Here is a 27297-nt window from a genome sequence, read left to right as displayed (position 1 = left end):
GTTAGAACCAGCCTGTGGGCCGCCCTCCCGCTCGCTCGCGCTCGGCCCTGGGCCCAGCTGGGGAGCCCTGCTGGGGAGCCCTGCTGGGGGCCCCGGGGTGGCCTGCGGCCTGGCACTCTGACCTGCATGATGGTCAACCTCGACCTTCGCGCGCCGCCGTCGCCCGGCCCCGGCGAGGGCCTCCGGACCCCACAGCCTCCTCGGAGCCGAGGACAGCCCGCGGCAGGCGCAGCGGTTTCCACCGCCCACCCGGAGGGGGAGGGGACGAGGGCCTCGGACGCACCTCGACGCACCTCGACGTACCTCGACGCACCGCGTCCCGCGCCGCTGTGTTGCCAGGCAACGCGGAGGCGGGGCCTGGGGGGTGGCGGGTACGCACGCGCCGGGCGGGGGCTGTTTGGCACCGACACCGCCTTTCTGCTGGCCGCGTGCGCTGGTGCTGGCCTTCCTCGCGCGCTTCCCCGCGCCGCCACCAAGTCGCCGCGTTTCTGAGCCCTCGCACACCCTCCAGTCCCTGAGTCCCGTCTTCACAGGGTAACAGCATCCTGGGAGAGAGCCCTTCGGAGAGGTTCTTAACCCAGGAGCCCAGAGCCTGTATCTGGACGGGTTTTAGGGGATACCTAACCCCCAGGCCCCAGTCGTACCCATAATTTTTGTTGCATGTGTGCAATTAGGAGGGGGTTAGTTAAGGAGCAGAGCTTCCATCAGGGTCCCAAATGGCCCTCCACCCCCACCTTAAAAACGCGCTGCGTTAGGAGACGGGGGCTCTGGCTTTAGGTCGGACACCTGGATAGTCGGGTTCCTGGGGTTTAGGTTACGGAAATGCTCACCAGGGGCTGCCAGGATCGTGGGGCAAACACTTGATGTTCTTGCCAAATAGGCTTATGGACACGTGGTCACAGAGATATACTGATAGGATTTGGAGAAAAGAAAAAGAAATGTCTTTTTAAGGACATAATGTTAAACTTGCGTTCAGCTTTGGACCGCTCTATCCGTAGTGCTCAGTTAATAATACAAATCCTATACTCCCGGAGGCCTGTATGTTTTGTGGTATTTGTGTATAAGATATTAATGTGTTAAATATAAAATATTTTAAAACATTCCACAATTTTTGAAACCATGTTTTGGTATTTGTTTTTTATTTTAATATCATGTGAGTCCTAAAACATGTAAGTGGCCAAAGTCTCTGGATTTCTGAGAGGCCCTGGGAACTGCTGCTTAAATTAGGGTTCCGCTCCCTTCTCTTATTTTGACAATCCAAAATGCATGCAAGTTGATGACTGTGCACAGCACTAACTAATGTTGCCCTATGCATCTACGGCTTTAGAGCAGGAGACCCGCTCAGCTTTCAAGTCCCCATCTTGTCAAGGCAAATCATTTTTCAAAAACGAATATAAATCCTATACTTCCAGAAGCCTGTATGTTTTGTGGTATTTGTGTATAAGATATTAATGTGTTAAATATAAATATAAAATATTTAACACATATTTCTGTGTGTTATTTCCATATGTTTTTCACACACATGTAGAAGAAGTGAAATTCAGGGACTTTATCAGTATAAGGGATAATTTAAACTATAATCAGTGGTCAACATTAATAAGACAAAGACTTGTCAGATACTCTGAAGAATGTAAGACCTAATCCTATCCACTCAGAGGGCCGTTCTCTCATCAGCCAGCAACCTGCTTGGTGGTCATGCAAGAGTGAAGGCGTCATGCCCTGGCCCGCAAGCTCAGTGGTTAGAGCGTCAGCCTGTGCACCTGAGGATCTCTGGTTTGATACCCTGTCAAAGGCACGTACCTGGATTGCAGGTTTGATCCCCGCCGTAGTTGGGGTGCCTGCGGGGAGGCAACCAATTGAGACACATTGATGTTTCTCTCTCTCTCCCCACCCCTTCTACCCTCTCTAAAAATCAGTGGGAAAAAATATACTCCAGTGAGGACTAACAAAAACAAAAGAAAAAACAAGAGTGAGGGTGTCAGAAAGGAAAAACCCAAGGGAACCTGAAGGGAGATAACCTCAACATCCATCTGAGATGAATTCTGTGTCCACCAAACACTGACTGATGTAAAAAGCTCTCCCAGTATATTCATGATCCTCTACTAGTAAAACTTTACTTTCTGATCATGGACAAGACTGGTTGCCTGTCAGATGTTGTAAGGTAAACAACGTATTTTAAGATAAAGTGAATACTACTAGTTGGCAGAAAAAGCTAGTCCCTTAATATATCTGTAGCAATCAAACATCAATTTTACAGAATATAAATCAGAACTTGTTTATTGGACTATTGGATGAATCGTGGCCAAATCCCCAACAGGTTTAGCTGGTACTCCTCCAGCGAGTTTATTTGGTGTCCACGCTCTAAAATTGTTAGCTACTGGGCATTCTGGCATTTATAAGAGCTGGTGATTTTGCCACTGACAAAATCCAGATAAGATAAACTAAAGTAGCTCATTAAAATTCAACTCTCTACTAAGTGCTTTGAATAAAAATAACAAAGGAACATCATGATTTACAGCTTTATTGTACACTAGTTATCACTACAACACTAAGAAAAGATATTTTAAGATGCTTTTTAAATTTTCAACAAATTAAACATTTATAATCTTGACCAACTTTTACTAAGAATATTTACAACACAGGAATTCTCAAACATATTAAACTTAGCAAGAATTGTTTTTGAGAAAAACACACACACAAAATATCAGTATATTTTGTATTCCATGGCATTGCTTCTGTGGAAAATAGTTGGTATTCTGTAAAAAGAAAAATTGAAATTAGATTCAAGTATAAATGAGTATGTGAATATGTATATAATGTTTGTGTATAGATGTTTCTACAAATATTTTCTCATGTATGATAAAACAGACATCTGAGGTATTTCCTAGCTTTTCTCCAGTTTATATATTTTTGGCTATCATTTAATCTCTTTGCTGGGACATTTACTCTGTATGTCTGAATTTTCCAAAAATTTCCAGTATTTAAATATATAAAAGTGGTTCCCTAAAGCTCATTGATATCAACAAAATTTGTGAATAAAATATTTCAAAAGCTGCATGATTATTCCTCATGTCCTTATTTCCTTAAGTATTTGTGACTAAATCTTCCTATTATCTGAGTAACTGTTTCATAAATAAATGTCAGTCATTAGTCAAATAAAGCTATTTTCTCAGCTTAAGAGAGAATTTTTTACTAAATTGTTCAAATAATAGATCAAATTCTATTTCTCATCTGTGAGCACTCTAATACTTTGATGGTACAATCACAAACTTTTTTTCCATTTAGTATTTAACTTTTTTTGTTCACATTATGTAAGTGCCTCTATGTTTGTAATATTATGAAAAATAGTTTCTTTTTCATTAACTCTTTGTTCTTATTTCCTTGAAAAAAGAAAAAATTAAGAATATGTCAGCTCATATTTCTGATATGAACATAATAGGCCTTTGTTGAAACACCAGTTAATGCCAGAAATAGTTTGAAAATCTAAGTTCCTAACTATGCCCCATGATCACATTAAAGTTTTTCTTTACTTTTCTCACATTTGTATGTTTTATTTCTTTCGTGTCCAACGGAATTGGCTAATGCACAGGAACCACATTAAATGAAAGGTGACAGAGCATCCTTGCTTTGTTCCTGACATTAATGGAAATGCTCCTTAGTGTTTTACTATCAAACCTGTACTAAACAATGTGAAGAGAAAATTCATCTCTTCCTTCTTTTAAAACATCAGAAACTGATGTGGAATTTTAACAAAAGCATCTATTGAGATAATTTTTCTTCTAATGGTGAAAATATTTTAATAGGCTCCCTAATATTGAACCATCCTGAGTTGCTGGAACAAACTTCACTTATGGGGTCATGAAATTCTTTAAATATATTGCTAAGTCCGGCTTACTAATATATCTTTTAAATTTTGCATTAAAGTTTATAAATAGCTTTGACCTGCGGTTTCCTTTTTTATACTATTTTTGTAAGATTTGGGTATTAGCTTCATAAAAAAAATATGGCTGGCTTCATAACAAATATTTTGAGATTTTTCTTCCTTCCCTGAGCTAGAAAAATTCAAAATCTGTTGGCCTGGGGCTTTTTGAGGGGAGAGTTTCTGGATAATGTTTTCAATTTTTTCCCATGGCCATTAATCTGTTTAGGTTTTTCCTTTCTTCTCAGGTGAATTTTGGGAGCACCTACTTTACTAGACAATTCTCTATTTTATGTAGGTTTCTAAGTAGAGAGGCACAGGCACAAGAGATTTGCAAAGTACTTTTTTATAATAACCATTTCTTCATTATCTGTTTTAATTTCCCTCTTATCACTTGTATTTTTGTATACTTATAGTTTCTCCCTTTTTCTTAATTAGGCTAGGCTAATTAGACTAGTTTATTTTTGCAAATAACCAGATAATTTGCTTTATTGACCAAATCTTCCACTTTACTATGTTATAATTTACTAATTTTATCTGTCATTTTATACTCTTATTCCTTTTGCTTTCCTAAGGTTCATCTTGTTCTTTTTTAACTTACTGAGTTAAGTCCTTGATTCAGTCATTTTTTTCTTGCTTGAGAGTGTTTAAAGCCTTGAATTTTCCACTGAACATTTGGCAGTCCCATAAGTTTTAATATTCAGCGTTTTCATTCTATTTTCTAGATATTGTATAATTTTTGTTGATATCTTATTTGGTTAGAAATAGTGCATTTTGATTTTGGGGGGTTTTTTGAGAAAATACTAATAATTTTAGCACTCTAAACCTAAGGGTTGAGATAAATGATATGAATGAAATATTTGCAAAAATATGTTCAGCATACAATCTGCATTTAGGATTACATAAAGTAGTAGAATGTATTTTTATTTCTGTGGTATAAACTTATCAATATGCATTTGGGTTTAATTTCAAAATTCATAACATAATAAGATATTAGGATTAACATATTTATTAAACAGGTAGGACCATTCAATAGCCACTAAGTGTCTACTGTATCTCCAGCACTGAAGGAGGAACTGGGAGTCCCAAAGTAGAAGTCATGCTCTCATGTCTTTCACATTTTGTTATTCTCTAGAAATGGTAAACCACAGCTTTTATAAAGAATCTTTGAATATGAATCATTTGGAAGACAGAAGTACATTTATTCTGTAAGTTCGGACCCATTACATTGGACACCGATTACTACAATAAGAACACAATCCCTTACATGTACTTGTACAAGAAATGATGGTGAGGTCAATGTCTAGAAAATCAGTGATGACGACTACTGCCGCATAACCTGAGGAATGCATGACATGGATAAAGCAAAACTGGCCCTAAAATACTGACATTTTCCATCATCTAGTCCTCACAGCTCCTATAATTATAGTATTTATAGAGAATATAAATGTATACATGCAATCAAATAATAGAAATATATTGAGCATAGTATAATTCGTGAATATCAGAAAATAACAGAAAATTTCAAACTGGGTTGAACTGTGAAACACATACCATTTCAAATGTAACCCTCTGATCTTTTTCCGTTGCGTGGCTGGAAAACAACAAATTAGTAATAAATCAGTGTAACTAAGGAGGGAGGTTGATTTTCACAGAAAGCAGCCTAATAATATCTTGATGCATGATACTATTTTGCCCTCTATGTAGTCTTGCTTCTTCCTTCAATTCATTCTCCAATTTGTTGTTAGAATTAGTTTCCAAAATGCAAATCTGACCCTGTCATATGGTTTTCCTTAGCTCTACAATAAAGTTGAAATTCCTTAGCTAAATATTTCATTGGCTAATTCCTGCTGATTCGTCAGACTCAGCCCGTACAGCCTCTCTGGACCTCATTCACTGCTCAGCCTGGGTTACATGCCTTTCCTTTAGAAACCATAGCCCCTTGATTGAAGGTGCATTTAATATAGTATTTTGTATTTACTTATTTATCCAGTTCCTATATTAGGCTGTAAACTCCTAGAGCATAAGAATAGAATCCTATCTGGCTTTATATTCTCAGTCTTTGATAGATTGTCCAGCACCTAGTAGAAATTCAATAATTAGCTGCTGAATGAACGAATGAAAAATTTCTGTTACTACATTAGGGATATAAACATTTTAGAAAGTATAGCTGCTCAGAAAGAAACTCACATTTCATACACAACATGGACATACAAAATACTAAATAGAATGACAACGTTTTGTCTACTTATAGCCTCTATTGTAGTTGATTTTTTTACTTTTAAAAACTTATGAAAATAGTCATAACTCTTCCAATCTACTGAATAAAACATTAGTAAATGAGTCCTTAGAACTTAAGGAGTAATACATCTTTAAGACACTCATTTTCTGCACATGAAATTTTATGGAACTAAACTGCGAAACAGGTGAATGTCACCTGGGGTATTTACAAACATGAGTAGAGGAATTAGAGAAGAGATCACAGATGCCATAATATTAAAGCAGTAAGTTGGTGACAGAAGTGAATCTCAGACTATGATACTTGATGTCAAATATCTATAAACTTCAAAACTCAATGAAAACTTATGAGTTAATGTAAATAAATGCACAGTAAAAGTAATTTTCAATTTTGATATTAACTGATTTTTAAAAAATAGAGTATTTGCATACCCTGAATAAAAAGTATCTTCGACTATGGCTTCCAAAAGGACCTTGGAATTCTTCCTGGAAGAGAAAATGAGGACGTTACAAATGAAATAATAGTAGAAATAAGTGCAAATTCTTCTAGAGAGTATAGTGAAGCTCAAAGTTATTTCTAACTGTCATAATTAAACAAAAAGGGAATCAAGGACTTGAGGATATAATTCATAAAAATAGCTCATCTTTGTATTTATACCTGAAGAGTTTTTCAACAACTGGCAGTATCACCAGAATGTTATATTTTAAAATAATTTCCTTATTAATATAAAGATTCTACTTTCAGGAACTTTGTCACAACGTATATTTGTCAATAAGTAGAAAGGGAAATAATAGACACTTCATAATTAACTATATTTAAAATCTCCTTTCAACATTTTGTTATAAAAAAATAATTTCTTTAAAATCCATATTGTATGTGCTAACTCAACAACAGGGAAAAATATAAAATAGAATTGTGTCAGAGCTAAAATACACAATATTTCTATAAGAATTTAAATAGAAATTGAGGGACAACTTAGGTAAACTATATTTATTTAATGAGACTTCAGAAGAGATTTTCCCAATATAATTATATTTATAGAAATGGTAATGTAAAAAATATCAAATAGGAACAAACCAATTATTCATAATGGGTATATTTTGAAGTGTTTCATTTCTTAAAACATTTCATTTTAAACTTAATGGAAAAATATTTAACATTTTATGGTTTCCATAAAATTGGTTCTTACAGCTTTTTATTTTCATCAACTACTTACTATAAAAGTATCAGGATGGCAATCATTATGAAATATATCAACAAGACCTTTTTCAGTTATTCCATAATAGAAGTAAAATAGTATTTTTAAATTCTAAGAAATAGCTCTGACGTCTATTAAAATTCTGAAATCCCGGCTTTACAACAAATAAATCTTATACTTTCAATATTTTATACCTAATTCTCATCTTGACTATAATTCCACTCAAATTACTTAAAAGATTGAAATTGTTTCTATTTTAAAATGTACACTCTGAAACTATACAATTATGATTATATATATTATCATGTGCTTAAAATGTGCTAAAATTTAAAACTTTCAGATCCAGATATACAGGTTGTTTCAGTCTTATCACTGGAGAGAGCAGCAGCATATAATTTGGGAGGTGGGGATGAGAGACATGGGTGTGGAAGTGAGGGTGTCTAGCAAACAAAATTTAAGCAAAGTGTTGGAATGTGCTAGGATCTGAAAACTCATTTTCTTTAAGAACCCAAAATACTTTGCTATCAAAAATATGTTTTAAAATTAGGTGACTTAGGCCCAGCAAAGCTAACACTACTGTAAGCTTTTCTATTTATGTCTCACATTCTTTTCTTTCATAGGCTCCTATGAAATTTGTTTTGCTGCAATGTAAGAGTGATATTTGTCCAGCAGAATATACCACCAAGTCACAGTTTACATTTTTAGGTAGTTGTCTGGAAATATAGTGAAAATGATATACTAAGCTAATAATTTGTTGATGTATTTTAAGAAACTGAATCTTTAAATTGAAATCTTACACTATTCATAAGTCAAGCAAACTTCAGAGAGTAGAAGTTAATTCAAAAAAGTATGTATTACTTCTAGGAAGCTTGATAACAACTGATTTGCTTGTCTACATACTGGAAGTTCTGTAATTTTAAGGGGCTACTACAGTTCCTCTTACATTTCTCATTCAAGGGGGCAGCAGATACTATTTTCCTTGATAGAAGCATGAAGAATTTATGGAGGAAGTAATGATCATAAAAATAAATTTTGATTAATCTCTCCCCACCCACTCCCCCACCCCCTCCTTCCCTCTGAAATCCCTGTCTGTTCTATGCTTCTATGTCTCTGGAGGGGATGAATGGGAGTAAAAAGGGGGCAATCTGTAATACTTTCACCAATAAAGATTTAAAAAGTAAATAAATAAAAATACATTTAAAAAATCTGGGGGAAAAAACAACACATTTTGAGAAATTTATTTGCCTAAACTGTATGCATTTTTTAAGGTATTTGAAGACTTTTGGTAGTACATTTAAGAATAAAATTAAGATGGCATTTAAATCAAGGGAAAATATAACAATAAAATTAGAAGTATTCAAGAATAGACTATAAAGGAAATGCCGCAGTGAAAAAAATATTTGCCAAGACTAGAAGTCAGAACTTCTAATTGTAAATTCTAACCTCGCTTGCTAGAATGATCTTGGGAAACACCTTTAACTGTTCCAAGTTGTTTTCTCTTTAGTAAACTGAGGATAACATTACTTATATAAGTACCAACAGGGTTGCCAAAAGAATAAAATGAGATCAGATAAGACTGAAAATTATAATGCATTATAACTATCTAAGGCATTACTTAAAAACAATACCTAGAAACTTTCATAATTGAAAGAGTTAACATTCTTTTCAAATAACAATACAAACTCCACAATTTCTACTTTAAGAAGCTGTTAGCAAAGCTATATTTATCTTGTACACAGATACTGCTTTGGGGCCATATTTTTGTTAATTGTGGGTAAAACAAAACACCTACAATTAGTTTCTGATATATTTATCTCTTGAGCCTAAAGTGTTACTTTTACTAACACTTTAATACTTGGATAGAAATTACATTTACTAACACTTCAATACTTGGATAGAAAGATTGCCATCCCAGCCACTTGCTGGCCAGTACACAGAGGGGCAGTAAATTGTTTTTTACCTCATGACCAGGCACACTAGCTGTGTCCTGTCTTTTCTTTCTTTCTTTTTTATTGATTTAAGAGAGATGAAAGGGGAGAGAGAGAAGGGGGGGGAGAGGGAGAGAGAGAGGGAGGAAGGGAGGGAGAGGGAGGGGGATTTGCTGTTTCACTGATCCGTGCACTCACTCACTGGTAGATTCTTGTATGTGCCCTGCCCAGGGATCACACTTGCAGCCACCAAGCACCCGCCCAGGGCCTGGCTCTGTCCCTTAAGCCAAGGGCAGGTTTCCCCACTGGGAGGGCCCTAACCCCAGCTCCCCCCTGCCCAGAGCCTGAGGCAGGGCCACGCTGTGGGGAAGGGAGGGGACGTCCTGGCTGCCCGGTGTGAGAGCATTGGGGCCAGCAGGTGCCCCAGGCCGGTGACGGTGCCATGCCAGCAGGTGCCCCTGGCCCCCGGGTGACGGTGCCGTCTGCTACATACGTCCACTTTGAACCTCTTCATTCTTCGCTCATGCAGTTGAGGAACGAGCTGCAGCAACGGATGCACGACAGACGACTGAGAGACACGAACACACACACAGTGAGCACAAAGGCGTCTCAGCACTGCGCATAAAGGCGGGCTCCTATTTGTTTGTTTTTACCCACTGCACTTGCTCCAAACAAAAAAGAACAAGAAAGATGTTATCTCGGACAGGCCTTTATGAGCATTTCAAAGAACTGCGGCGCTCGGCCAGCAGATGGAACCCAATCTGGCAGCCCCGCGGGATGTCCGCGTTACACGGGGAAGCACCTCCCTGGGGGCTTCATCCCGCTCAGCCGCCGGAGGGAGAGCAGGGCCCGCACCTCACAGGCAGGAGCAGCGCTGCCTCCAGACTCAACACCCGCTGGGCCAGGCGGAGACAACTCGGGGACAAGCAGTTTTTCACTCTGATAATGTTTCTCTAGATGATTATGCTGTACACACATCTAGGAATCTCCTTTACAAATTATGTAGTTTATTTAAAGTTCAACATATGGAACAAGACGATGGGACACAAAAATGATGTGTTGTTGACAGCGAAAAATATGACTAAGATACATTTTCTCAAAGGGTAAAGATGCCAAGCAGGAGGAAATGAAAGCACGCCTGGGACATGTGGCTACCTGCTTCGGTCTCACTCTAAAGGCATGGCTTGAATCGAACCTTCTCACAAATATTAAAATCACTTTTCAAATGGACTACCTTAAGGCCCATAGAACAATTATTTATTAACCAATTCAACTTGTATTTGGTTTTTAAAGGCAGTATAACCTAACTTTCAACTCCTCATATGTAAGAATACTCAACGTGATAAACATTTCAAACTGAGTAAGAGTACAGTTCCCTTTCCACAGGTACATACATGTTTGAAATACACTGCGCTCCTCATTCCCTAAATTGGTCCATGGTAGTGAGTCACAAGCTTAGAAAGAATATTATAGTCAAATATTATTAAGTATTCTAACTGAAACACCAAAGTAGGTTCGTTAGCATTTTTTAAATCCATGCACGAAAAAGAAAACCACTACTAACCACATAATTTAGAAGTGAACTGAGTTCAAGTTATTGGTATCAGGCTAACCTTAGTAAATTCTCACACTAAATGGCTAATAACAAATAAGGAGATCTTAGGAATAGAAGTGGATATTTCTAGTTATCTTTAATTATATTTTAACAATCATGTTTTAAAATAATTCTTAAAATACCTTTGGATAAAACTATTTTTCCCTTGTACTAATCACCATCTAAAACAATATGTTTTACTTGTGTGTGTTTTTGTTTTGTTTTTGCCTCTAGAATGTAAGTCCTGCGTCAGCAGGGATTTCTTATTTAATTTTTATTTTATTTACTGCTATATTTCTAGTACCTAGAATTGTGATTAGCACATAGCAGATACTCAGTAAATAATTTTTGAATGAATGATTTTAATATGCATATAGTTATTGAGATAAAAAAGAAACTAAATGTATAATAAATATTGATTGCTATTTGTTCATGCATGTATAAACTTTTAAAGTAAAAAACAACAACACATTAATTTTGATCTAGTTCTATTAAATGAACTGCAAAAACAGGTTTAGAAAAAAGCACCAGTGATTACTAATAAGTAATTCTACAACTTACCACAACATTTGAATTGCCCAACTTCCGTGTCTTCGAATAATGAAATAAGAACTGTTAAAAAAATGTAGTGAGCTTTACTATAGATGATTAGTAGATTTCTTTATTATTTTTAATGTATATATTTATGGAAATTACCTTACCCTTTTGGTATTAACTTTTTCATCTGTTTCCTGTTGAAAAAAGATATACAACTATCACTATATTATGCATAACATAAAATTATAATGTATGTTAAGTATAATATATTATGTAGTATAAAATTTATAATATAAAGTCACAAAAGTTTTTAAAACATATGACATGTTATATATAAAATATAAGACTGAAATTGGTTAAGCATATATTCCTCTAAAAATAAATGAGAAATTAAAGACTGTTCATAAATAAAGTGTATACAAGATCTTTACCACAGCATTATTCATTAGAGTAAAATATTGGAAACATCCTTCAAGAATGGGAATGATACGATTACCTATAGGACATTCAGAGAAATAGACAAGAAGAAATCACATGAAAATATTGGTAGTTGTTATCACTAAATAATAAGATTATGAGTTAAAGTTTTCTATATTCTTCTTTCCCTCCAAAAATCTGTTTCTAAGAATGATTCATATCATTCTTTTTTGTTCTCATTTGCTTTTAATATAAAAGGAAATGCATGGATAAACACCATAGTCATTTATTTTAATTAAAAGAAAAAGTTTTGGAAAATGACCATTAGAACACTGAAACAGCCCGGCCGGGCGGGGCTCAGCGGTTGAATGTCCACCTGGGATCCAGGCGATCGGGGTTCGATTCCCGGTCAGGGCACATGCCCGGGTTGCGGGCTAGGCGGCCAATCAATGACTCTCTCATCATTGATGTTTCTATCTCTCTCTCTCCCTCTCCTTTCCTCTCTCTGAAATCAATAAAGATATATTTAAAAAAACAACAAAAACAAAATCACTGAAACAAATACAGTCATAAACACTTAGTTTCAGAAACATTTATGCCTTCAAAAAATCAAGGTTTCTTTGAGTTATTGTATGTGAAAGGTATGGCAGTCAGAATGTACCGATGATCATGGTCAAATTAGAATTGCTAATGAAAAATATATTTCTAAACTTGAGGCTCTTGTCCTTAACAAGGTAGTTTTAAAATAAGTACATCTATAAGATACAGAATATAAAATAAGCTATGGTACATAATGCTGTTTTTCAATTTCTCACCTATCCTCACTTCAGGTGAAAAATTTGTCCCAGAAGAGTCAAGTAATTTTAATAAGAAACCAAGACATCACAGGAAGAATATAATTTTTCCACTGACATTGACGATCTAGTTTGCTTTTCTTGCATTCTTCATGTCCTCTCTAACAAAGAAAGATGCATCTGGTCTCTGACTGTAGTATGAGTCAGGGAGAGAAAAGAAACCAAATGACCACACATTTCTCTCATCAGAGGTAGAACACATACTTGAGGGGGACATATAACTTTCCAATCCGTGACAGTAAACTCCACTGATATAACCTTAAATTCTCAGACGTCAGAGAAACTGAGGTATTTGTTTTTAATCCAAAATCAGCTTATCCTCTTCAAGCTCCTCTCGGCTTGCTTCCTAAATTGAGTATATTTTCTTCTAGTAGGAATTCCAAGATATCACTGAGCAATTTTTTGCCTACAAATAAAACACTATTTCAGCCTTACCTGGGGCTTTGGTAGAGTCCCCAAAATTCTGAAGCAAAGCTCCTCCAATGCATTGGATGCCTAATGAAAATGAGAAGATACACAGGCTATGCTTCTGTTTTAACCACATTTGCACAGAAGATATAACTGTAGAATATTGGGAACGTAAGGGTATTCCAAGTACCCAGAACAGAATCCTCCTCGTGGGCCATGGAAGCTCTGTGGAATCCCTTGATTTTTCTCATGACAAAAACTTAGCTCCTTCCAAACAGGAAAAAAGCCATCTACGTACTGTACATATGCACTGATTAAGGCTTCCACTGTGGTCCACATGCAGAGCTCTCAGCACTTGCTAAGATTTCATGGAGTTCTGTGACAGACAGTAATGAGGGCAGTGCCAAGTGAGGGATAATTTCCCCCAGTCTGTAGCCGAGTCTGAGTCTACTTGCCAAAGCTGTGAGCCTCGCTGAATGTTACTCATTATTGGCTAATTTGAAAATCCTTCAATTGCTCAAAAACAATGGGAGTTGGAGGGGAAGGAGCGGTCAATGGGGCACCTAATCTGAGTTACCACCCTTCCAGGCTGCTGACTGCACACCCAGGATCAGGTTTTTCAAAGCATCTGAGTACAGAAGTAGGGCAGGGCTCCTTGTGGTTAGCAGCCAGCTGGGTGTGGTGAGAAGCACAAATGGACAAGCAGGGGCGAAACCTACTTTGCACAGAATTTAACACAGTAGTACCATAAACAATTGATTACTTAATAAATACACATTGGAAATAATGAGGACCTGGAACCATGGGGGTGATATAATTAGTGGTTCAAAACATGGACTATGGAGTTGAGCAGCCTGCAGCTCTACAGCGGTGCAAATTCCATTTCTACTCTTCCTTAGCTGTGTTGCTTTGGGCTGGCTACCTAACCTCTCTAAGCTTCAGTTTCTTCAGCCATAATTCAAGGATGACAACATCACTGCAGAGAATTCTTGGAAGGATTAAATGTAGGCAAAGCTCTTAGTACAGCGCCAGGTACCTAGCAATTAGTTAACAATGGTAGCATTAAAAAACGTGGGACCCGTAAAGCTTGATTTCCAGCTGTATTTACTCATAACTTAGAAGACGTGTCAAAAGGATTGTTTGGGGCCACCAATGTCCTCAACAGCGAATGCTTAATATGGTTGGTTTTAGTTAAGGGTACAGTTGGAGTCATGAAATGGCTCCCCAGGGCACCCTTCCTAGCCCAGAGGTCTGCAGTGTTCTCTTCTGCTTGTTTGCCTGCCATGCATCTTGTGGGGATATTTATTAATAATACTAAATGCCCCATATTTACATGGTGCTTCAATAAATTACAAAACACTTTCACATACATAATTCACATTCCATCCTTAAAACACAGCTGTGGGGTACACAGGACAGGACGGTTATCCTCATGTATGAAAGAAGGAAGGTTCTAAAGACTGTCACTCGCCCAAAACCACACATGGCCCGTAGTTGGTAGAGTGTGGCCTGGGAACCAGGTCTTCTGACCTTTAGATATTCCTGTGTTGCGCTGGCATTGACTGCTACCCCTATGGGTGGCAGTTGGATGAGAGAAAAAAGAGTGTGAACACTGAGACATCCTCCCTTACTTTTTCCCTTCAGGGGCTGGGGAAACAGGTCACCCAATAAAAACCTGGAAAGAAATCCCTGAAACTTCTTCTTATGGCCCATCTAGAAATGCTGCAAAATATAAAACAAATATCCAGTGATGTCATTTGTCAAAGATGTATCTCTTAATTTGAAGAATAAATTCAGACACACGAGTGTCTCCTTAGAAAATATAGTCTAAGCTGGGTGAGGCTTGACAACAAGTTTGAAGTTGGACAGAAAATGTTTCAAAACAAATTACATTTTCTCCAGCAACTCTTTACACAAAGCCATTATTTAAGGAGCTACAACTATCCTTTAAGGATTTATTTTATACTAAATTTTTAATATTTTATTGTCTTATTTGTGGACCTTAAAGGTCCTTTATTTTCTATTTGGTAAAAATGTTTTGAAGCACAATTCAGATAATTGCATAAAATAAAATAATAGTTAATGTGAAAATTAGTGATTTTTAAAAACTGTATCAGGTGATGTAAAAGATTCCATAATAAATTTACCAGCCTCACCTCAAAATGTATGCACTATCCAAATCCAATAAAAGCTTAGTTTATCTTGACTGTATTTAGACGAGTGCTTTAAACTTTGTCCATTTAGAACTGCAGAAATAAAAGTGATTTCTGAGGGTGTCCCTGAATTTTAAATACAACACAAAAGCTTGTGTGCTGTATCCATCATGTTATATGCCTGTCAACGCTCCTAAAGTACTTCGAATTATTATTCATAAACAGGTCACCTCTTACCATCCCCGTCTTGCTTTCCCACCTCATGCCTCTAACCTTCTGCAGGTCATCCTCTGCAGGCCAAGGAGAGGCTTGAGGCAGGAGAAATACAGCATCATCCATACCGGCCAGGATGACATTCTGAAAGGACTGTGAAGGGCAAGGAACCTTGGCCAGACTATGTGGGGGGCACGCCCAAGGCACACAGCTGATTGCTCCGAAAGGGTCAAAGCAGGCTCTCTGCGCCCTCTTCTCCACCCAGAAGACCAGTGATACTATTTAAAAGGTCAAGACACCTACGGCTAACTCTGCGGTGCCTGCCTTTCAGGTGCAGCTGCAGGCAGGAGCAGTAGTGCCCAGTAAAGATGGTGTAAGGAGGACACACTTATATCCCACTCCTCATGTTTCTAAGTACAGGAGCGACACTGACACTGCTCTCTCCCCGCCCCTCTTAACTCTTTCCCTTGGGGAGGGGAGGGAGTTATCTGACAGCCCATTGCCAGGAGGAAATTGGGCATGCTCCATTCGGCCCTTTCCTCTTAGGGAGCCAGCTGTTCTTGTCAGGTCTCTGCCCTGTGGCAGAAAACCTCGTTCTGGCGGGAGGCCCCAAGTCACTGTCTAACCCAGTTTAATTCTGGGGATAGTTTTAGCAAACACACGGCGTCAGCTCTAAGGCCAAATTCATAAATTGACTTTTCGGTTACAAGGATGCTCTGATCTCCATTAAGTCTGATTCTATAAGTTTCTCCCTCCATGGGTTTCAGACTCAACTGAGGGACAGGTATTATCCTCCCAATACAGCAACAGACACGTTATATTAATTAGCATTTTAATTTCCAAGATATTTGTATATTATCTCAAATCTATTTTAATTAGAGGTAAAAGTCCTAGCACTTCACAGCATAAGCTCTTAGCTGTGAATATTACCTGTAGATGATGTAATAATTTCTAATAAGTCAACATCTTTTAAGAAGTCTGTAAAGTAATGACAGATCCAAAGGGGAAAACGGAGTATTCAGCACTACACAAATGCCAACATCATTACACAACTCCTCCCACTGGGATTACCTGAGGCTGAGAACTGGTGGACAGGAAAGAAGAACAAGCAGCCTCTATCTGTAAAAAACAAAAATGCCAGTTACATCTTGGAGGTAGACAGAAAGTAGCAGAAAATGGAAAGCAGACTTCACAAAGTCAAGTTACCGATGTAATAGTAATTGAAGTTCCGGGACAGAGTAGGACTCTTGGATTTGGGAGAGAGGAGCCTCCTAAGCTCTCTAAGGAAGTCCTGGAATTGGGATTTCTCCCAAATTTGCCACCAGCAACAGGGGGCATATGTTCCCAAGAACAGTTCATAGGGATCATCAGACAGTATAAAGACACTTCCCATATTCTGCAGCCTGAGAAATGTGAATGGTGACTAAACAATGGCCTCGGAATTAAGGAGCACCTTGTTATCATGTGGTTCTTTATTACGTGTAAATCTAACCACACCATCTAAATTAAATGGTATTAGTCTAAGTGCCAAATTATAAATAGCACGATAAATAGCACATGGTAAAAACTCTTACACAACAAGGGCAACCTACTAGTTTGCTACCAAGGAGCCAGCATTAGAAAAGAGTTCTATTTTACAAGGGTTTATTGAATTACAGTTGGCAACCAGCTGTTCTCAACTTTTATCCTAAAGAGAAAGCTTGACAGATTTTAAACTGTAATATGAAAGACTTATATTAATCCTTTTTAAAACTGTGTTGAGAAGTGAAACACTGAGCTGGATGTCTGAAGTTGTTTTGGCATTTATTTCTTTGGTGGGCTTTTAAAAATGGGACCGGCAAAAAAAAAATGGTACTGACTCTTGTCCGTCTGGGATCATTTAGGTCGAATCCTGTTTATGGTGTAACATCTCAGGGGCCCCTTTCTAGTCTCAGAATTCTTTTTTGATCAGTTAATTTAATTTCCATTCTCCCACCAAACTGAGGGGGGACTATCACACTCTTCAGTCATAATTTCTCAAGTTCCTTACTGCTTCCAAGTTGAACATCTCCTAAAACATGATTCTCTAAACGAGAGAAAAGCAAAGGTGCCCAATATTGTCGAAAAGCATAAGCTTATGTCTCTCTCCTTTTTATCCTCACAGAACTTGTCATCTCTTTCCCAGGTTCAGGGGAATTGTTTTGTTCCACTTGTCCTTTGGACCGACCCACCTGCTCCCTCTGCCCTGCTGTACAAACCCAGAGTCACAAATACAGAGACACACATACACGTACACGGGCACACACACTGCGATCAGCTTCTAGAGGGCAGGGGCTATGACATAAACGACTTGCCCAGGGTAAGTGTTCAATGAATATTACTTAACTAAATGTGACTGAATTTGTGGGGAAAATATAAGAGAAGTCAATTGGGAGGGGAAAGCCAAAGAAGATGCCCTTAAAGCTCTGAATTGTGACCCAGGTGTAGCGTATGGCCCCCCAAGGATATTTACTGTGATTTCAGGAGGAGGAAGCACCGGGACATTCCACCTCGGGGGAAAGCTGTCCACCCACAGGCCAGGCTGCCCATCTCCGAGAGATGGCCTCGTCTGAGAACAGAGCGCCTTGGACCACAAGATTAACTCATCAGTGCAGCAGCACTGTTTGAATAAAAACATCAGAATAAGAAAAAAATACCAGTTAATCAAATTAGAAGATAACCGCAAAGCTTTCCATCCTTTGTTCTTTCTTTGAACAGGCACAGTCACATTGCTCACCCACTTTCCATTTGGGTTAGCATTTGTCCACGTCACTCAGCTTCTGGCCCTAATGGTTTTAAGTGCCACTAATTGATTTCAAGAACTCTGTAGAGTCCACAGATGAATTTGTTTGAAAATGTATTAAGATATAACTGGCATTTCTGTTTTTCACAGATAGACGTTGCTTGTTCATCTTTCCTGTCCATTAGTTCTCTGTATAAGAGCTGAAAATCTGTGTTTCTAGTATTCTTAGCATCTTAACTTGTTTAAATTATAAGGCTTTTACATCTCAGAGGTTTACCCAGCACTATCTAAAATATTTTTTCAAAAATTTTCCACAGAAGTACAGATGACTTCAAGCTAAAATCAATGTTTCTTTATTATACATTACCTGTTGTCTAAATTATCCTTCATCTTGTTTATATTTTTCCAGTGTGTATTTTGATATACCAAAGCAAAGATCCTCATAATAGACTTTATGAATGCCTATGCTATTAAAGACTATTTAGTACTTGGCCCTCACCATCTGTCTTGTCTCTTCCCTTATATATGTTGTTGGGAGTGACTAGGTACAAAGGGTGGTCTCCTCAGTCCATAGCTCACTATTATCATTGGATTCTATTTATTTATTCTTTTTATATTTCCACTTCCTACTCCTAGTCCATCCTCGCACAGGCAACTCTTCTAATGTAGTTGATGTGGATCCCCATTTGCTTAGGTTCTTACACAATTTCATTGTTGTTTGGTACACATATATGGTATTTTCCAATTAACACTATACTCTGAGATCTCTCCGCGTTAGTGGGTACGTCTAGTATGCTGCTCCTAACCCCTGCAGAATCCCTGCAACATGCTGCCCACACATTCCCCATGATGGAGAGCCAGGTTCCCTCCAATCCTTCCTTTGCCTCCTTGCATCTGTCCTGCACTTGTGCATCTGTAGGAGAATATCTTTGGGCTATATACCCAGGAGAGGCAATGCTTGACCACGGGAGGCAATGCTAGACCACGGGAGGCAATGCTAGACCACGGGAGGCAATGCTTGACCACGGGAGGCAATGCTAGACCACGGGAGGCAATGCTAGACCACGGGAGGCAATGCTTGACCACGGGAGGCAATGCTAGACCACGGGAGGCAATGCTTGACCACGGGAGGCAATGCTTGACCACGGGAGGCAATGCTAGACCACAGGAGGCAATGCTTGACCACGGGAGGCAATGCTAGACCACAGGAGGCAATGCTTGACCACGGGAGGCAATGCTAGACCACGGGAGGCAATGCTTGACCACGGGAGGCAATGCTAGACCACGGGAGGCAATGCTAGACCACGGGAGGCAATGCTAGACCACGGGAGGCAATGCTTGACCACAGGAGGCAATGCTAGACCATGGGAGGCAATGCTAGACCATGGGGAAATCAAGATGGCTCCAGAGCTGACACTCTCACCACATCCTTCGGTTCATACACCCCACCTCCTTGCTCTCACCTGCCATTATCTAAATTTCAATTTTTTTGCCCAACTAATGGGTGGAAAGTGACACTTCACTGTTTTCTTAATTTTCATTTCATTATTACTAATGAATTTGAGCATCGCTTTAGATGCTTGTTGGCCTTTTAGGTTTCGTCTTAAATTATTCTATCCTTTTACTATTTTTACTTTGGATTCCCATCTTTATCTAATTGATTTGATAGCATTTCTTAGGTTATTCTAGAAATTAATCCCTTATCAGTTTTAGATATTGTTAACATCTCCTTTCAAAGGCTCTTACCTTTTTCTATGGAGTCTTTTGTTGAAAGGAATCTTTACTTTTAATGTAATTCATCATGTTTTTGGCCCTATGATTTACATTTGAAGTTTTATTTAAGAAGTCTTTCCCTGCCCCTAGCTCACAAAGATGTTTTCCTAGTAGAATATATTTTCTATCAATTTTATAATTTTACCATTTATATTTCAATCTTTAATCCACCTGGAGCCCACCTCTGTATAGAGTGTTAAGTTTTACTTTCCTCCATAGAGCAAGACAGTTTCTCAACCCTCATTGGCCAAACAATCTGTCCTTTCCACACTGACTTGTAGTATTACTTTTATCGTGTTAAGTTTGTATGTACGTGAATTTCTGTCTTAGGTTGGTTTCCCCCAGAAACATGCCTTGAGATAAGGATGTGGGTATAAGCAGATATGGGGGGAGATGGCCCAAGAAGCACTAACAGAAGAGCAGAGAAGTAAAACGAGGAAGAGAAGAAATCCAGTAAGGGAATGTTATCAAGCCCAGGACCACTCTGGGTAACTGGGGCCAAGATGTCCGGGGAACGCTGGGAGCCAATGTAGAACTCAGGGTTATCCCAAGGGAGCTAACTCCCTTGGGTCATCAATTGAGGAATGCTCTCAGTGGGGGCATTTACTCCCAGGCATTTTTGGTCTGCCCTGAGCATAGGCCAAGCAGGCAGATTCACAGTGGCATGCAATTAGAATCAGCAAATTTGGAGTGTCCTGGAATGGTGAATGCCAAAGGGATATGACAGGGCACCGACAGTGTCTGCTAAACTCTCCAAGCTCCAGTCGTTGTTCCATTGGTTCATTTGTCTGTTTTTGTGCCTTTACCTTGTTTATAACTACAATTTTATAGTACTTCTTTGATATCTGGCAGGGCAAGTTATCATTCTTAGCTCTTTATATTTAAAACCTCCTTAACTATTTGTTCACCTATACTTTTCCATATCAATTTTAGGTTACATTTATGAAGTTTCTGAAAAAAACTAAATGAAATTTCTTAATGTAATTCATCATAATTATAAAGGAGAAAAGGTATATTGCTTATCTTGATACCAATGCAGATAAAGTATTTGATTAAGTTAAAATTTGATTTAAGATTAACAAAACTTTTAACAAGATAATTAAAGAGAGAATTTCCTTAACTGGATAAAGGTTATATAACAAAATTCTAGAGCAAACTTATACTTTATGGAGAAGTTTTAGATACATTTACTATGTATCATAATAATGGAGGCTTTGGGGAAAAACAAAGGAAAAAATAAATTGTTTCTTTAGTGCTTATTGTGTTACTAGTGCACCTTTTTGGCATCAGTTAGTTTTCTATGAATTTATTCATTGCTTGTGACTTTTCAAAATTATTACCATATAGCTGTACATAATGTTTTTGGGTGACAGTTTTATTGAGATATAATACATATACCATACAATTAATCCATTTAAAGTATACAAGTCCATGGTTTTTGTGTGCTATTTACAGAATTGGGCAACTTGCCAGTGCAATTACCCATAATGAGTTTTTAAAACATTTTAAATCTCTGGGTTTTTTTGGTGGCCTAGCCTTTTCCAGTTCATATCTTGTTTATCTTTATCTTCTCTCTTACCTTTAAAATCAGTACTGCCAGTGCCTAATAACATTTTGAAAGAACAAGCATTTGGTTTTGTTAAATTGTTAATTTGTTCGCCCCTCTCTCTTTTTAAAATTTATTCTGCCCTTATTTTTATTATCTACTTCATTCTTGTTTCTTTTAATTTTCCCTATTGTTTCTTTTCCCCACATTTTTTTGTTGACTACTTAGCTTGTTTTTGAATTTTTTTCCTTCCTGATAAATATATAGGAAGCTAAAATTTCTCTCTAGCTATTGTTTAAGTTGTTGCCTACAAATTTTGACTTATAATGTTTTTATGTCATTCAGTTGAAATATCTTATCATTTCCTTGTTAACCCAGGGTTATTTACCAAAATGATATTTATTTTCTAAGTAGACGGAATATTTAAGGTATACTTTTGTTATTAATTTCTAATTTTACTGTATTATGATTTTAAAACATTAAAAATGGACCCTTTCTAATTTATGGAAATTTTCTTTGTGTTTTAACACATGGTCTATTTTTGTCAATGTTCCAATTATATTCAAAAAGAATGTGCATATGATTTAGTGCAGGATTTAAAAAATATAATAGCTCAAATGTATTAATTGTATGAGTAAGTGTTTTATATATCTACTTATGTGTTACCTGTTTTAACTATCAGTTTTGAAAGAGGTATATTAAAGTCTCTAACTACAACTGTTCATTTACCTATTTTTCCCTGAAGTTCTATCAACTGTTAAATAAATTCTGAGGCTGTTTTATTAATATATATTGACAATGATTGTATATTTTTGCTTGTTCTTTTGTCAGTATATATGATTCTTCTTTGTTATAATGGTTTGTTCAGTTAAATTCTATTTTATCAGATATAAGATTGCTACTGCAATATTCTTGCCATTCATATTTGCTTGGTACATCATTTTCCATCCTTTTATGCTTAGCCTGTTTTTTGTTTGTTTTCCATTTTAAGTGTAACTTTTATAGACAGCATATGCTACATCTTTTTTAAAAAAATACAATCTGAGAATCTCTGTCTTTTAAGTGGTGTATTTTAGCCCTCTAACATTTATTGTAAGTACTCTATTATGAGGACTTACTTCTGTCATCTTACTTTACATTTTACTTTTGTTTCTTTTCACCTTTCCTTCTTTAATAAAAATTGTAATTCTAAATACTGTAATATCAGAATGTTACTAAAATCATAGTTGCTCCAAATCTCAATTATATTATTTCATTTTACCATGATAAGTTCAAAGAAGGGTAAAGTTTCTACTAATTTGTATAAGGATAATTCTTTACCTCATTCCACAATTGTAGCTCTTCTTCAGGCTGTAGTTCTTGGGGTAATACTGGAGCACCTAAAAATAAAATTATACCCACACGTTAATTTTAGAGTATTTCTTCAAAAATTAAATATTTATACATTGATATTTATACATACATTTATTAGTTACTTAATAGTGGGAATATGTTCTGAGAAATCTGTTGTTAGGTGATATTATTATGTGAACATCAGCTTATCTAGAGTTTCCAAAAATTCTTCAGCTGCCTTCATATCAGCACTCGCAGACTCACCACTCACTTTCACATTATGGAATGAGTAACTATTCTTGAATTGTTTAAATCACCCAGAGCTAGCAGTAAATTGAACATTGTAGCCAGGTCCAGCTTTTTCTTTCAACACTGCAAACAAACTTTTTGCTTTGGCCATGATCATCATGGTGCTGAGAGGGTTACACTTCTGCGTCTGGTCTTCAATCCAGGCCATTAGAAGTTTCTCCATGTCTGCCATAGGCCCTTCTCAAATTTTGTTAGTCTTGTTGTTTTCAATGAGGTGGATCTTTAGCAGCTTCCATCTCTTTGTTTTTGTTCTTCAAGATTGTAGCGATGGTGAAGTGAGATATGCCTGACTGGTGAGCAATAACTTCATGACTTTCCACCCCTGTAGTCAATCACTTTTAATTTTGTTTCCAGATCAATCACTAAACACCTCTTACTGGCAAGATTAGCAGGGAATTTTGTATGCTTAGGGGCCCTGATGAACAAAATGACGTGAGAGTAAATCAAGCGCAAGAAAATGAACAATATCAAGAGACGCGGTAAACGGGATGCATGAGGCTGCTGCTAACAATGTGGCATACTGTTTTTACAGCAAACATTTTGTAAGTATAAACAGCACGCTCTAAAATAGTGATCAAAAGTATAGCATAGTAAGTACATAAACCAGTAACATAGTCGTTTATTATCATTATCAAGTATCATATACTGGACATAATTGTATGTGCTATACTTTTATACAATTGGCAGCACAGTAGGTTTGTTTACACCAGCATCATGACAAACACACGAGCAATGCATTGTATTTTGGATGGTTAGGATGTCACTAGGCAATAGGAATTTTTCAGCTCTATTATGATCTTCTGGGACCTCCATCATTGACTGTATGCAGCACATGACTGTAGTTCATTTTGGGGTAATATTTCTCATTGTACATCACTACCCTCCTATTTCAACTAGATAGTTCAGCATTTGACTTAATATAAGAAGATATAATTATTAAATAAACCTAATAGCATTACAATGGCATTACTCTCAGGAAAGAATCACTTATATGTCTATACAATAACTTTTACATGAATGTGCATAGCAACATTATTCATAATAGCCAAAAGTAGAAAAAAATCCAAATATCCATCATCTGGTGAATGGGTCAACAAATTATAGTACATCCACACAATGGAATGTACTCAGTGTGACTGACTTTCAAGAATACTTCAGTGAATAGGGGCCTGACTAGAAAAGGACACTTCTTAATTTAGTCTTGGGCACTTGATCATTTACTGTCACAGATCAAATCAAGTGATAGTCTGTGGCAGATATCCACAATTTCCTGTTATAGGAAATGTTAATATTGTTCTCTGAATAGTAAACTGTTTCCATCCACAGAATCCGACTGGCCCTTTATCTTCTCATTGCTATTGCATGCTCTGCTAACTCATTTTTGCCAAGGATGCTACACTTACTGACACTATTTTATTTTCCTCTGGCTTCATGACATGTTTTTGCTGTTTTTAGATACATCCAGCTGCATCTTCTGTAACGGTTACCCTTGGTAGATTATCTCCCAGCTGTGTTCATATGTGTCAAGGTTCCCCATCAGTGCCGTCCTTAAAGACTTAGGACCAGGAGGCATCACACTGCATATTCACCCTATCCCCATCCCAGCACAACTGTAGAGACATAGAATTAGCTTTTAGTATCAAGAGCAGGTCTGAAGGGAAAGAAAACACAAAAGGGTAGTCTAGGAGACCTCTGTGTAGTGACAGATGCGTCTCACCTCTTTGTTTGAGAAATATTGGGGTATTTATGAGTCAACTTGTCAGACAGCAGGTATGCTGTTTTGAAAATAAAGCCCAAGACTTGTCTTTTTTAGAAAGCAGCTGCTGCCTTCTATCGTTTCTGTTCAATCACCAGCAGCCTGAAAATTCCCCACCTCCTCAAAAAGCAGTTCTCTCTCACTGATGCAAAAATCACTGCAAACCTACAGCATGTAACCTGCATGGAAAGTATATTTGCTTTACAGAGGAAAAAAACACAGTCTTAAAACTATGATATTCTGCTTCCTTAATAAGCCAGCTAAAGATTACCTCCCAAATTTTACCAGTAACATTGAAAATTGAAAAATATCACCATTACTTTGCATAAGTCATGTTGTGTCATGTGATGGAGAAGGTTTAGGTCTCCTAGCTTCCGAATGCTTAGATTTCAAAGTCAAATTACCTTGTTTTTCAAGCAGGGGGACACCCCTCACTCCTGCCCCCGCACCCCACCAAGGAAAGGGTAAAATCAAAATACACTAGAGAAATAAAAATAGCTTCAGTGCCCCCACCTCTAACTGAGCGCTGAGCTACATGCCCCGCGAGGTCCCCGCAGCAGCGGTTTCCAGGCCCCAGTGCTCTCAGCGCCGACGCCGAGCCGCTGTTTCTGGGGAGGGAGGAGGGAAGCGGGGAACCGGCGGGGAAGTTCCAAAGTCCCTGGCCTTGGGCAGCGGCGCTCTGGAGGCGGTGCCCTCAGGGTTCCAGGCACCCTGAGAGGGCGGTGGGCGTCTCCCTACTCCGAGGGCGCCCTCTCTACCCGCCTCCCTAGCTGCAGGCCCCCTCCCCGACCCGCCTTTGCTCCCCCGCTGCCTTCCTCTGCGGACGCTCAGGGCGTCCCCATGGTCATCAAGCCACTTCCCCCTCCCCGGACTTCAGCCGCAGCGCTGACCGAAAGCCTGCTCGGGCACGTTCCTCCCCAACTCTGTACGACTTAAAAAAAAAAAAAAAGTCTCGATTCCTTCTCCAGATCTGGTGCCTGAAACCTGTAAGGCACAGCCCCCCCCCCCCAACCGCTGGAGCGGGCTGTGGGGGCCCCATCGCCCCAGCAGGAGCAGCGCGCTCCAAGTTTACTCCGCGGAGCCGGCGAGGCGCCCAACTCCCTCCCGCGGGGCGCCGGCCGCCAGTCCCTCCTCTGCCGCCATCCAAGGGAAAGCGTTTTCACCTCCACTGTTTTAATTCCCGGCACCTTGGGCCATCCCATCCGAGTCGGGGCCCTGCGCGCTTCATCACCGCGCGCTGTCCCCCGCCTCCCGGGCGCCAAGAGCCGGGCCCGGAACGCGCTCCGGCCGGGCCAGTGGCCCCCGGGCCGCCGGCTGCCCGCGCCCCTGGTCCGGGGCGAGACCCGCAGAGGCCCGGAGGGAGGGCAGAGCGCGCGGGGCGCGGGGCGCGGGGCGCGGGGCGCGGGGCGCGGGGCGCGGGCGGCTTACCTCGGCAGGCGCCCGCGCACCAGGCGAGCAGCAGCAGCTGCAGGAGCCGGGGCGCCGCAGCCCCCAGTCCCGCGGGCGCCCCGGGGCGGCGGCTCGCTGCGGGCGGCATCTCGCGTCGGCGGTGGCTCGGGATCGCGACCTGCGCTGCCCCCGCGGTGCCCTGGCCTCGCCTCTGCGTCCCCGGAGCGCCGCTCGTGGGGCTCAGCCACCGCACTGACCGCCCCGCGCGCCGCCAACTTTTAAATCTCGCGGACACGTGGGCACAGGCGGCGCTGTCCCCGGGCGCGTCACCCCGCTGCCCGCCGCCGCCTCTCCCGCGTCACCCGCGACCCGCGCCCCCCTCCACCCTCAGCCGCCCCCGCGCCCCCCGCCCCAGCCCTGACTCAGCCGCCACGCCGTCCCCGCCCCCGCCTAGGGGCTTGGGGAAAGGGGAGAATGGAATTAAAACAATAAACTCCATTCCCTCCTTCGGAGGGACGAGAGCGGGTGCCGGAGGGGGTGGCAACGCAGGTGGCCCCGCGGGCTCGGGCTCCTACTTGAGGGTGGCCCGCTGCCCCGCTCCTCCGCCCGCCCGGGACGCCCCGTCTTCCTCGCGCTCCGCAGAAGCACCTCCCCTCCCCCCGCCCCGCGCCGCCTGTGCGGGGCCGCGGGTCCCCCAGCTCCGGGCCTCTGCTCGGGTCTCCCCTCGGCTTCTAATGCAACGCCGGGCCTGCGGAAACAGTCCTGGTCCGACGGGGCGTTCATCTCCCCAAAGCCCGCGGGGCCTGAGGCTGATCAGGAGGGGCCGCGCGCCCGTCGGTGCAGGTCAGGGAGACGGGCCGCGGGGCCAGCGCGCTCCCAGCGCGTCTGGAAGGTGTCCTGCGCCCGCGGCGATTCCCGGGCCGCAGGTAGCGCCTCTCCCTGCGGGCTCCGCTCCGCTGCTCCCCCTGCAT

At 39.9% G+C, this 27297-nt stretch overlaps 2 protein-coding genes across 2 annotated transcripts in view; both read right to left on the bottom strand.

Moving 5' to 3' along the window:
* PDCL2 (phosducin like 2) overlaps positions 1–544 on the bottom strand; it is a 28866-nt gene extending 28322 nt beyond the window's left edge. Inside the window, exon 1 of the mRNA XM_087828012.1 lies at positions 145–544. Coding sequence (XP_087684138.1) covers positions 145–544 — 400 coding nt within the window. The remainder of the gene's footprint in view (positions 1–144) is intronic.
* Positions 545–2505: 1961 nt separating this feature from the next.
* Positions 2506–27297, bottom strand: NMU (neuromedin U). Its single transcript, XM_087827959.1, has 12 exons — positions 27130–27297; positions 26366–26601; positions 25451–25545; positions 22861–22919; positions 16532–16579; positions 13122–13181; positions 11580–11609; positions 11440–11490; positions 9778–9852; positions 6590–6643; positions 5474–5513; positions 2506–2756 (listed from the first exon to the last, which is right to left on the bottom strand). The coding sequence occupies exons 1-11, from the start codon at positions 27295–27297 to the stop codon at positions 5478–5480; spliced, it is 912 nt and encodes a 303-aa protein (XP_087684085.1). The 3' UTR covers positions 2506–2756; positions 5474–5477.

Source organism: Miniopterus natalensis, chromosome 1 (genome assembly GCF_054644295.1).
Source record: "Miniopterus natalensis isolate mMinNat1 chromosome 1, mMinNat1.hap1, whole genome shotgun sequence".
Classification (NCBI taxonomy): domain Eukaryota; kingdom Metazoa; phylum Chordata; class Mammalia; order Chiroptera; family Miniopteridae; genus Miniopterus; species Miniopterus natalensis.
Note: the sequence above shows the minus strand (reverse complement) of the source record. Positions and strands in the feature narration are given on the sequence as shown.